General features: G+C 38.5%; 1 protein-coding gene and 1 non-coding gene across 4 annotated transcripts in view; both read left to right on the forward strand.

Annotated features, from left to right (window-relative positions):
- fsd1l (fibronectin type III and SPRY domain containing 1-like) overlaps window positions 1-13,657 on the forward strand; it is a 69,433-nt gene that overhangs the window by 47,986 nt on the left and 7,790 nt on the right. For 2 of the 3 annotated variants that reach the window (XM_072656396.1, XM_072656482.1), the window contains exons 7-9: window positions 5,127-5,336; window positions 5,470-5,568; window positions 6,316-6,445. In XM_072656396.1, the coding sequence (XP_072512497.1) occupies window positions 5,127-5,336; window positions 5,470-5,568; window positions 6,316-6,445 (439 nt within the window). Of the gene's footprint in view, window positions 1-5,126; window positions 5,337-5,469; window positions 5,569-6,315; window positions 6,446-9,009; window positions 9,043-13,657 lie in introns of all 3 variants that reach the window. The other variant, XM_072656304.1, reaches the window with a different exon arrangement.
- On the forward strand, window positions 2,382-2,539 carry LOC140538237 (U1 spliceosomal RNA). The gene has a single exon (XR_011977723.1). It is a non-coding gene; the product is annotated as a U1 spliceosomal RNA (small nuclear RNA).

Raw genomic sequence — 13,657 nt, forward strand, 5'->3', positions numbered from 1 at the left:
AGAGATGGTGGTAATATCACTAAACCAGTAAAAGTTATTTCCTGCAGTACGGAAAGTCCCCACACACACATTTACTACTAAAATGTCAGGTGCAAAATATCAGCTGCAGCCTGTCTTAATTAAACCGCAGATATATAGTTTGCTTTTGCACTTGATTGGTAAAGTTAAGAGTTATTACCATGGTGAGATCCAAAGAGCTCTCTAAGGCCTTCAGGTAGAAGGTTATGATGCTGAGGAGTCTGGGAAGGGGTTTAAAAAGATCTGAGAACAATTGGTAATAAGCCGTTCCACCGTCCGCTAAATCATTTACAAGTGCAACAACTGCCAGCATGTCCAGGTCAGACCGTCCTAGCAAATTCAGTCCGACAGCAGACCACAAGCTGAGTAAAGAAGTCTCCAACAATCCTAAAATGTCATCATGGGATCTACAGGTAGCTCTTGCAACAGTTAATGTCAGGGTACAGCATCTACCATTAGATGGAGACCACACAAATTTGATTGTCATGGTAGGTGTGCAAAGAGGAAACCCTATGCAGTCAAAAAGAAAAGAAAAAGAAAAAGAAAAACAGCAGCACAAGATAAATGTGTTTCAGAGAAGATCAGGACGTCTGGAACAAGGTGCTTTAGACAGATGAAGCTGAAGTGGGATTATTTGAACACAGTAACAGAGGACATTTTGGGAGTAAACCAGACACAGCATCTGAGCATAAGAACCCATATCAGCTGTGAAGCATGGAGGTGGGACTGTCATGGTTGGGGGCTGCTTTTGGGGGCTGCAGTAGGGCCTGGAGAGCTCTCCAACATAGAGTCCACTATGAATCCTTTACTGTAAGAGGAGCTTGAGGAAAGTTTGAGCCCATCTGTCTATAAACTACAGCTGAAACATCACACAGCTGAAAGACTTCTGCATGGAGGAGTGGGAAAACCTCTCAGAGTTGATGCTGGAGACTCGTAGATCATCATAGGAAATGTCTAACTGAAGTTATTTCAGACAAGGAGGGAAATACCAGCTATTAGTACATAGACATTTCTTCAGTTGTTAGTGTTTAGCTTAATAGTCTATAATCTCTATAATCTTAATAAATCATGTACAGCCTGAGAAAAAGGAGGTTTTTGAGGGTTTTTTAAGCAGGTGTTTAGTTGTATGTTCTGTTGAATGTGTAGCAAATTGAAAGTATGCCTGCAACATTCAACACAGGTCAATCAGGTCAAGTCTGTGAGGAAATGTGGAAAACCTTGAGACGCAACATTCAAATCTTTCCAGAGATTTTCAATGGGATGTCTCAAAGACATTTCTGTGTTTAGTCTCAGTCAGAAACGAGGGTAACTGTCAAATGGATTTAAATCAAGGAGCCACTTCTACAGACATGTATCCCATGCAAATCAGATATGAGCATTACAGACGTCCTGTAGTAAAATTGCCTCACCTCACCACCCTGAATAAAACTCAACCCGTCTGAACAGCGCTTTAATGTGTAGTAAGACTCGGTGCAGTTTTACAGCTCAGTTGTTTTCTTTTTCTCTCTTTTTTTTTCTCCTGTCTCTCGCCCTGAGCCAGTGCTGCCGCTCACTGAGGCGTACAAGATCTCCTCATCTTCAGAAATCTCTCCTGCGTTCAGTCAGAAGGCCAGATGAGGCTTTGTCTTTAGTGCTGACTGCCTCCCAGGCTGTACCTCAGTGTTTTTGTTCTGACTGCCTCTATGTCTCCGTGACCTGGCAGGATCTTATCCTGGACTGGAGCGAATTCAGAAATGTGAAACTGACAGGCAGCCCCAGTCTCAACGCAGGGCTGGAGTGGGGAGTAGAGTTGCAGCAGTGTCCGGCCAGCAAAGGAGGAAATAGAGCTCAAATGTCTTCTGTTGTTTGTGCCGTGTGGAGAAGCATCCGACAGATGATTGGACTGTATGTAAAGACCTGTCTTATATTTGAGCCGAGTTGAGGGTTCTTTACCTACACCTTTTTACTTGGCAAGCCATTGCAGGAAAACTATCTTGATTTCTTTCATTGCTCTAAGGTCCAGTTTATGTCCATTGAAGGTGCTTTTGATAGTGGGCAGTTGATAGCATAAGCACTCTGGCCCGTCTGTGGGCAGCAGCTCCTGCAACCATCACAAAATTTACATGTTGCTCATTGATTAGCCTTGGGCATCTAAAACCCTGTGCCGGGCTGGGTAGTCTGACCATCTTCAGGCTACTGTTGGTAGATACCAACTACTGCTGGCCAGCTGCACACTACAAGCCTTGTCATTTGATGATGCCCGGCCTGACCTGACCCAGTCGCCTGGCAGTAACGATTTGGGTCTCATCAGAGTGGCTCAGGTCTTCATGCCTGCCTACTTTTCCCAAATCCAACATGTCAGCTACAAGGACCGACTCTTGATTGGACTTACCTGGCAGTGACATAGCGATCATGAAGCTGTCTCACCCAAGACAAAGCTCAGCCATTGCACTTTGGTTGTGCTGATTTCCCAAATTCCCCAAATGCAGGAATCTCAACCACATAATTTCTGGGTATGAGGGACTATGTTCGTTCTCCTCTCTGATATTGGAGGAAGCAGTGGCCTAATGGTTGGAGAAGCAGGCTTGGGTACGGAAGGTCTCTGGTCCGTTCGCCCGGACCGACATCCACAGCTGAGGTGCTTCTGGGCAAGGAACTCAACCCCACAACTTCTCCCTGGGTGCTGATGTGGCTGCCCACTGTTGTGGTTGTGTGTTTTCAAGGCCCTAGTCGCTAGTGGGTGAGTGTGTGTTCACAGCCACAGATGGAGTAAATGTGGAGGTGGAGTTCTGTTGTACTGCTGTGCAATGGCTTTTATCATTTTCTAAATACATGGAGGTAAAAATACAGACTCCCGTATTGTGAATCCTTTACTTTTTATGGATTAATGGGCTCTGAATTGTTGCTTCCTGCTGAAGCGACAGCTTGCCTCGTGTAGCAGAATAACTGCAGTCGATCAATAGCCGTGTTTCTGGATCTCCGCTCCACTAAACATCTGAGTAAGCCAAGCCTAATTACTGCTTCTCCCCATGGACACAAACGGGAACAGCTGTGTCCAGTGACCCCAGTGGGCCACTTTACATCATGCTTTCATAGAATATCTCTTATTACGACAACCTGGAACAAGCCACCCTCTCCAGGGTTTAGTCACACTGGGCTTTGACACGACTCCAGAGGGCTTCTGATGTGAAACATAGCAGTTGTCAATTCAGTGGTATGTTATGCAGGTTTTTGGAGACAACTATTGATCTAAGTTCCACCTGAGTTCATTAGGGTGCTTAGAGAGGAGGAAAAGTAAAATGACTTAAAACTATATATAAATATTTATAATTTTTACTTTATACTTATAAACATCATGATGCTCAAAACATCATTAAAAGTAATTAAAACATTAAAAATAGTAAAATAGTAATTAATAAAAATTAGGAGTGGTCCAACGGTCCAGTATTATCTATGGAGTAGAACGTCAGCAGCTTTTTTGTTTTCAATTAAAAAATTTAATGTAATAAAAAAATTATAATAGCACACAAAAAGTAAATATATAATAATATACGTATCGTCATTTTCAAGCAAAAAAAAATACTTTCATAACGTTCAATTTCATTTTAGAGGATTTCTAATGGTCAATTACTCATGAAATCGTGACACAATGTAAAGAACAACTTCATATTCAAGTTTTATTAAAATGGCAAAAATGGAGATACATAAAAATGGAGTTTTTGCATAACAGAAACGATAGACAAATTTCATCAAAGTTACATTGATGTCACTTGACCGAGCTAAATACAGATAACAGAGCTGTAGCTGCTGCTAGACCTAGTTATGTGTTTTAGTTAGCTGGCCTCTTTAATGATAGTCACACAGCCTGGTCCAGCTGCAGTGACCACTGTCATGTAAATCAGACATCTGTCACCCAGGTGCAGCTCTTCTCTACCCCCTCTATAATCACTTACTCAGGAAAAGGCTGTGTTGTAGATTTCTGGTGTTTTAAACTTTCATTTATGTATTATTCTTTTATTTATACACTGCTTAAATCTTTTTGTTTTTTACTTTTTTATGTGACTATTGTTAAAGCATTTCACTGCAAGTTGTAATGTATATGATCATGTATGTGACCAGTAAAATAGATTTTTACCAGTAAAATTTGTTTTGTTTTATACTTAACTTAAAAAAACATGAAATTCTAAAACAAAACAATAAATATACAAATCAACAGCAAAAAAAAAAAACCTCAATGTCTACATTATGGTTAAATTATTGGTAAAATGAAAGAAAAAAGTATGCAAAAATTCAAGGAAGATTTTGTTGAAATGAAAGTAAGAAAATGTAAAGAATTAATGTGAAAAGTCAATTTACAATAAAAGTAAAATGGATCTCCAATATTATTTAAATGTGCATTTCTGCATTAACTGTGTACAAAATCACATGACTGAAACATAGTTCAGACATTGAAAGACCTTAAAGTGATGTTTTCCACCAAACGAGCTTGGATTGGATGTTCTCGTTAACCTCCGTTCCCATTGGCTGTTGTGTATAAATTGATCACGAAGAATTAAAAATAAACTTCAGACTGTGTGAAGGTCAGAAACGGTCAGAAACGTCTCACCTTCCACTACAGTACACCAGCCAACAAAGGCAGAACTTGTACATTTTTAATAGCCCGCCATAAAAGCAAAAACAGCGTGTTTTCTTCAGAGGGAAAATAACTGGGTGGTAAACAGGCTTGTTTGAATATTTAAATACTCCATAAATGCATACAATGAATTGTTCAGTAACAACAAATATGTAAGTTAATGAGGGTGATATAGCATAGCGTGGGCCCACATATGGACCAGTTTAGGGTTTACTGGACGTATACAAAACAACCCGGTCAACCATGCAGAATTACAAAAAAAAAGACCACTCACCACATATCTGCGTCCTGCATCTACATCATCATAACATCACTTTAGAATAAAGGGGGGAGGCTGAATGTATGAGCATTTGAAAACATCTTCATGGTTGTGACCTCACAGCTGTGATGCCCTCAAAACAGGCCATATCTTCCACTTTGTTTCCATATAAGGACTGAATGAACTACTGAGTGAACAGTTTTTCAGAAACAGAGACTGTTTTTTTTTATTCCCCAGTTCCCAGAGCTCCAGAAATTGAGGTGCAGGACTGCATGGTGGTGGACAACGCTGTGACCGTAGTGTGGAGGATGCCGGTGGAGGACAGTAAGATTGACCACTACATACTAGAGTACAGAAAGACCAATCACGAGGGTCTACCGAGAGTTAAAGATGAACGCTGCTGGGAGCTGGTGGACAACATCAAGAATACGGAGTACACACTGACAGGTAGAGTAAGCCTGATGTGCGTGTGTCCACACATTTATGCACAGTATATGTAACTATATAACCCATGATAGTGTTGGATACGTTGTCCTGTCACAGTGTTAAAAGCGGTGCGCTCGCTGATGTTCATTTCCAGGGTTAAAGTTTGATTCCAAGTTCATGAACATTCGGGTGCGGGCGTGTAACAAAGCAGCTGCTGGAGATTACTCCGATCCTGTCACTTTGGAAACTAGAGGTAAACACAGTGATGTTTATTCTTCTTCTACATTAAAGGTGATTAAGTATAACGGCAAACCTCACATAGGCTTAGATAAGAAATGCAGTCTATTAGGCATTCCTATATGAAAGGCTATGGCTGGAAATAAGGCCACTGAGCTGTAATGCTACGGTGAAATGGAGTGTGTGTTTGATAGTCTTTGCACATCTGAAGACATATCTGGGCACGATTCTGGAGATTGGACTGTTGCTATTTAAACTCAGCAGCACAACAAATACACTCCTCCCTTCAGTCATCCCTTCCCATAATAAAACATAATGGGTCCTATATGCTCATTGCTATCTTGCACCCTGCCAACAATCTATTTTCATGCCTTCCACCTGCGTCATTCAAATAGCAACGGTGCTTGCGAATATATCTACGCCAATGGGTGCGGTGGTCCTGAAATGAGGTGTGTTCAGGTTGCTGTCTTGGCAACAGAAAACACAGGAGCTCCACGCTGTGAATTGTCAACACAGGCGTGTGCAGCCCAAGGTGTGTACACCCCTGCTTTACGCCACTAAAATAGCAATCCGCCAAGGTCAGACCGCACCTGGCTCTTAAAGGGAATAGTGAGTGACCCACTGATTGGTTTATTACGCCCAGAACACACCCATGATTAACTAAGAGACTTGGTACAGGCCTTTTGGGCACTTTGAGCCTCGCAAGGCAAACTTTTCCCATCGTAACACATGTTCATGTCACATTTTCCTGTGTTCGTTCCAGCCTTTAACTTCGACTTTGACTCCTCATCCTCCCACCTGAACCTCAAGGTGGAGGAGGGCAGTGTGGAGTGGGACCCTCAAGGAGGGAAAGGCCTGGATAGCAAGGTCAAAGGAAAGGAGAACAAGGGCAGGTATGGACCCGTATTTACATTCATCACACACTCACTCATTTTTCTGTTATTTCTGTAATAATGGTCTACCCTGAAAACTTCATGAGACACCCCGACCCTACCCAGCTCCACCACCACCACTTCCTCCCCCTTTTTTTTTTTACTTGTCAGTGCCATTGCTGTGCTGTGAACAGCTCACCACACATAATATTTCAGCTGTGGTCATGTGATTAGAAACTGACCATTAATATGAATGAATAAGGTAAAGGGTGGGTGACAAATTGTGGAGTAGCATATGAGCTACACCAATGTAGAGGAAGTTTGTGGACAAGTGGATGGAAAATTTCCAATTTGTATATTAAATTTGAGTCACATTGTTATTAATTAATAATAATAATAATTAATAATTAACAGTATACATCAAAATAATTGTTAATAATTGATTATCTGTTATTGGTATATTACATGGCTGTTAATTAATTGTCTCATATTACTTAGTTCATGATTAAGTACCCAGCAGTTAGTCATTAGTAACTGAGAACACTTAGTTTTGAATCTCAGAGCTGATTTACTCAGTACCCGTCAGTTACCTGCTGTCATTACACATTGTCTCCTAACTATGGTCAGGTGCCTTCATTTGTATATTTTGTTTTACATTTTACATAAGAGGGCACAAAACAAGTAGATAACAGTTAATATTGCAATAATTATCCATGTCATGTCAATGATGTGTTTATAGTATTGTTAGTAGTGAAGGACATTGCTTTATGTGGATGGACACAAACAGTAGTAATTAATTAAGTTCCTAGGAAGCAGGGAGTAATGATGGGGGAAATGTAAAGACAGAGTATTGGGGCAGCTGAATATGTAGAAGAAAGTTGCCAGTAAAGCCTGAGGACTGAGTTTTATACAAGGTTTCACACTGGAAGAGTGTAGTGATGAGCAGCAGACTAATAAACAGATATTGTGATTATAACATGACTAACACATTAAATTTAAAACTAAGTTAAGTTTTATTATGTTCTCATGCTACCTGAGGGAGTAAAGCACTAATTAGTACATTGTCAGTATAAATAAGCAGTACACAGAGTAAATAATTGTATAAACTAAATTATCAATAAAGAAGATACTTATGTACTAATTCCAAGAAATTAAATATGCATTAAATGTTAAAAGGCTTTGATTGGGGTGACAGATGCTCACACATGGTTTCTGAAGCCTATTTACCACCCTGTTATTTTATCTTTTACTGTGGGTTTATGGTCTAGCATAGCTTAGCACTGTATGTATAAGCTAGCTAGCTAAAGAGATTAGAATATGGTCTGTAGGGGTTAGCTTTTCTAGTCTAGCACCTGGCTGGACAATCAACTAGTAGGCTGGGTTTAGGTACATTGTTTTGGGAATAATTATAACGAACCAAGACTTTTGAAAGAGGAACAACAGTGTTTGAGGTTTGAGATTCAACTATGCCATGATAAATATAGTTTTTCATTCTAGGACACCTTTAATCAGTTACTAAGTAATAAATAATGTTTAATAATCATATTAATAGTGGGTAATCAGTGACTTGTTAACAAGTTCGACTGAGCCTCTTATTTTTAGAAAAATGCTCTTAAGTGCTTTACTCAGCATTCAGCACATTTGGACTGCTTTGCTATTGGGAGTCAATTGCTGATAAAGACATTTTTATGCTTAATGCATTATAACTGAAAGGGGGCTATGTATTACAAAAGCTTTAAATTGTGCTTTGAATACTCTAGCCCTCTATCTACTCCTTTGATGACAAACAGTAGAGGGTTTGTAAGGATTCAGGGTCTGTAAAGACCTCTCTTGTTGCTTCCTGTGGGATGTGGGGTGTTGCATTACTGGATCATTCTAGAAGCTCGTGATTTATTAAGGACCCAGACTGCAGCTGCGGGTTCCTCTCTTCACCCTCCACTGTTTATATTGCCGTAAATGTTTCCTGGGGTCATTTAAAAGGTTTCACAACTGTTACTTCTGGTGCATTTTAATTAAAAAAAGTTTGGAATCAATTATTAACCTTTTCACAAGCAAATTATGGCTACTTGTAATGGACCACCCAGAGTTTAGCACAAGCCCTACTGCGTTTCTGGAACTTGAGGTAGGTAAGTTGAGGTGGAGCAGGAAATTCCTGCTTTTTAGGATGCGCTGTATGTTGTGGGTATATGAGTAGAATTTAAGCAGATTGTTCCAGCTGGTTGAGTGGGATCATACATATTAAAGGGTTACATGACTTCATGTATGCAATAAAAGACATTCTGTGTAATAATTGTAGTATATCGTCATTCAGTCATATACTCAGTATTTTAGATCAAAATTCCAATGCTATTTGAAATCTGTAAAGTTGTAGCGCCATGTTAAAATAATTTCGTAGATGTTTCTGCAGCAATATTGCTTTTATATAACTAAAAAGAATGTATGTTGTGTAGTTGATGGACGTGTCTCTGTTTAATCGCACATGCCACTCACACACATTCACCAGTTTCCCTTTCCTTCTGCTGTTGCAACACACTTTCACAACTGTTCGTCTTTTATTTATGCCTTCCTTTCTTGTCCATCGACAGCGCACACCTCACTAATCTGAAGAACATGACAAGGTGACCATAAGCTTATGAGAAGTGGGATTTGACCCATACTGAGAGTTCTAGAGCCTCACCGCTTCTTCTATTGCTTTAGCAGCAGCAGCAGACCCTCTCTGCACCCTTCCTCAGAGGAGTGTTTTATGAGAAGGATTACTGGGTTAGCCGGATAACTTTAATCTTTAAGTCTCATTAAATTTCGTGCACTTCTGGCTTATTTTAACGTCTTTCAAGCTTTTAAAAGGCCCAAATCATTTCAGACTAACAGTATTTTCTGCACATTCGAATGCACAGTTACTCTTACTAAAAACAAAATCCACATCAGTATGGCCTGTGCCAACAGTTTGACACCCTAAGCATTGCAAAGACCTGCAAAGATCTCAGACCTTGATTAGCCAAGGGCCCTAAGGCAGCTCATCAAGTGTGGTTAGGAATTAGGTCAGTTGAATCTAAATTTTCAAGCTTTATAATTCTCCGACAGTTCAACCCTGGCAACCATGGGCTTTGCAACAATGTCTGAAGACAAAGCCTAAAAACTAAAGTAGTCAGTGCCTACAAGACAGGGGGAGACGGGACAGACAGGAGAAGATAGCCAGGTCATTTCTACAGTGTGGAATGTTAAGACATGGCAGTTCAGGGGAACTGTGGAAGTCCAGATGAGATCTGGAAGACCAAGAAAAGACAGGCAAATCCAAACCCCCATTTTATTGCCGCTAACCTGCAGGAAGGTTTAGCTAACTCAAGAGCGGTGGTGCACTGTTTCTCTGTGCAGCATTGCATGCACAAAACATAGTCTTCAGAAAAGCTTCAGGAAATTTAAATCAGGAACGGGGCGTTTAGGAACTGCTTTTTATGAAAAGAACACGTTGCCAACTGTGAAGCATGGGGGTAGCTCTGTCATGCTTTGGGATTGTGCTACGGTCAGTGCCATTGACAGTATTTCACAGCTGGAGGGATGAAAGGACTCCACAAAATGAAACGCCACCAAATCCTAGATGCAGATGTCAAACCATCTGCTTAAAGATTGAAAGACTTCTACAACAGGATCATGATTGAAATTGCAAAATGTCAAAATCCACCATAAATTACCTGAGGAGACACAAACTGAAGGGTGCTGGAATTGCGATCACAGTGTCCAGTGCTAATCATCATAGAACACTTGTGAATTGACCTTACAGAAGCTATGCAGCAGGATGATCCATGGATATTTGAGACCCTGAGGACTTATCCAGAGAAGAGTGCATAGTTGGTGATCTATGAATTAAATTCAAGAGAAATTTAGACCATGGGCCCTTTAAAATCAGTTCAGGGGAAAGACGTGACAAGTTGTTTGGCTAAACCCAGTTAATCTGAGTCATAAAATACCTGTGGCCTCTTATGCTAGTAGATGTAATAACTACATACAATGCAGACTGATGTGTGCTGTGCTGTGTGTGTGTGTGTGCTGAATCTGACTGAGACCATCATTTATAGATGGAGAGCTGCTTTAATTCTTATTATTAAATTATAAAATAATGTTCATTATAATGAACAGATCTTCTAGAAGGGTTTGCCTCCTGTAAAGCCTCCACCTATAACTGAACTTTACTTCTAACTCTTTCTCTTCCAGATCAAGGTTTCTCTTTCACACTTGGTGCTCTGGTGGCAAAATAGTGGCAAAGCCGTAATCATGATTAACAGTAATTACAGTGACCGTTAGAGTTTCACTCCAGTGCTAGTTACAGTTTTAAACTGCTCTTGTCTTTTTCATGCCGGCACCTTTATGACTTTGGTGAGTAACCAGTGTATTTATAAGTGGGTTATTTATATTTTTTATCAGTTGTTTCATTGTAGAAACCATATTCACTAGGGGTGTAAATCTGAGTTGATTAGATGTAGGTTTAGGAAACAATTCAGAGCATCATGACATCTGAAACTTCCGCCATAATTCAGGTAATTTAATTCAATTAAATTTAGATTTTTTTTAATGCACTAAATAAATACAGTTGATTTAGTGTACCTTTTTACACTATTTGCTGACAATACACTATATGTAAAGTTTTATAGGGTGTTTGCAAATCTATTTTGGCCTTAAAATAAGCACCTGCCTTATGAATAAAATTTTATAATTGTTGTTATCATCGTTATAAATATTATTCATTATAATTCATTCAATTTTTTAACCGACAACCGGAAATATATGTTCATATAATTCTTATTAATATAGATTTTTTTGTAGTTTAGATGTGGGAGCTATATTCACAATAAAACGTGACAGGGTGGTAAATTTCATTCTTAACTAGCCATAGTTCTTCTTGTGGTAAAATGTTTTTAATTAAATATAATTTATTGTTTTAATAGTTTAATAGTAATAATAAACATTTTTAATACAATATAAATTAATAATTAAAAATAATGGTTAATCTATTTTGAGGGACCGGGTAGAGTTTGACGGACCCTGTCTAATCATGTCTTTTACAGCAACAATACATTATTTATAGACAAAACAAGTTAGTGTGACAGGGTGGTAAATCTAATCTGACACAAATGATAAATTAAAAATAATTTATTTGATTAATTAATTTTTTTAATTAAAAAAAACATTTGGTGATAGTGTAGATGTGGAAATGGCCATGTATTCATTAAAAATGATTGATAATTGCCTGTTACTCTTTACAAAATTTTCTTATATGTCATGTTAACAAGACTCTTTAGATGAATGAATAATAATTTTACACCCCTAGTAATCTCATATTCACAGTATCATCAGTAGCCATCATCCTGTGTGCCATCATTAAGATAATAGGGCCGTTAGTGTATCCGTCTTATGTAATGACTGAGCACTGGGTGTCCACTGCACAGAGATTTGACTCACTCCATATGACTCTGTGGTTTAGGACGTCCCGTGTGGGCGTGGTCCGCATGTCAATTGGCAGAGCCTCCTTTGTTTGAGCCTTCATTCATTCGCCAGCTGCTCCCCTACCAGCCTGTGTGCGTTCCACATGGCTAACGAAGGAGGGGCCGACCGTCGCCTCGCTTTGACATCTGTCATTGCACAAAGGCCCAGAATTCCCCACAGTACTCTAAAATCACTTAACCAGGTCCTCGCATAAGAGATTATATTACTGGCAGGGTAAAGACAAGCCTCTTTGCTTAGGAAGAACATGTGTACAGGGTAAAATGTTACCACGCCAACATACAGTACATTCCTCTGCATTACTGTACATTCCCCTCAGCCTCTTTTTATTACTCAAAGTTATGCTGATGATGCGCAGAATTATGATAATTTCCTAAAGGTAAAGTTGGGCCAGAAAACATACTTTTCCTATAGCATCAAATGTTGTCAATCAGCCAAGAAATGTTTAATGTAGGAAGTTTTCTTCAGAAGCTTCTTTACCATCAATACTACACTTTAAAACAAATGTACCACATAAGTAATGGAAGATAAAACCCCGCCCATTAGCATAGTGCAAACTGCATGCCAAAATGATCCCACCCATGACTGAAACCATGTCAAAATGCTAAGTGATCTCAAACAGGCTTGCTTATGGGGTTAATGGACAAAAATAAAGTACAGACAAAGTTTTAGCTAATACTGGTTTTAGCAATGAGACCTATTTTTGTCCATTGTTGTAGATGCACGTTATACAATGTTGCACAACATCTAAACAATTTTTTAATATTCAAGAATATTCTGACTTTAATTGAATTAAGGAAACTCTTATCTTGTGAAATTGTTTTCTTCATTTTCAGATTGTTAAAATTACAATTGATTGAGAACAGAAAAGCATTACGTCTTGAAATTAGCATTTTTTTGCTAATTAAATAAAATTTCACTAGATAAAATAAAAGTAAGAAGTCTACAAATACATAAACCTTACAATAATTAAATAACATTAGGCATGAAATATATACATATTTAATGTATTTTTGTTGTATAAATAGAACTACAATTTCTCTTATATAAATATCAATAAATAATATATTTTATATTTTTATAGAAATATATTGTATGAATGTATTTTCAATATATTTATATATTAAAATATAAAATGCATAGAAATTACACTTTAAAGTGATTTCATTTTCCATAATATATATTTTTAATTATGCAAGTGTGATTGGGTTTAGCCAAATTTGGAATTAATTAGCCACATACTAATTGGTAACATATACACTTCCCATTGCTAGTTACCTGTTGCTTGAGGTTGCCACCTCAGATCTGTGAAATTCCTTAATATTGGACCTTTTGGCTTGATGTTTTTAAAACTATTATATTGTCATTTTAAACTAAATTCAGTAATATTAATAGGATCTAAGCTGAGAGTAACCTGATTCCATCAAATGTAGTATTTGTATTTGTAGAAATTATTTGATTGGATAAAAAGGAGCAGTTTCAGAAGAAATACTAACATATCCGATTTCTTTCCTAGATAGAAAACCAGAATCCAACACAAGCCACAGAAATCCTAAATAGGTGGCAACCCTACTTATAGCTCCAGTTCAAAAGTAAAGAAGCCAAACATGTGGTTGATCAACAGCATTTAGGCATTAACTGTCTGTAAATCTGACAGTAAGGTTTCCTTTAAGCCTATACTGCCATCCCTACTGCAGGGGTCAAGGGGTTCATCTGCGCTTAAGGTTTTGAACAGAA

Source organism: Salminus brasiliensis, chromosome 1 (genome assembly GCF_030463535.1).
Source record: "Salminus brasiliensis chromosome 1, fSalBra1.hap2, whole genome shotgun sequence".
Classification (NCBI taxonomy): Eukaryota; Metazoa; Chordata; class Actinopteri; order Characiformes; family Bryconidae; genus Salminus; species Salminus brasiliensis.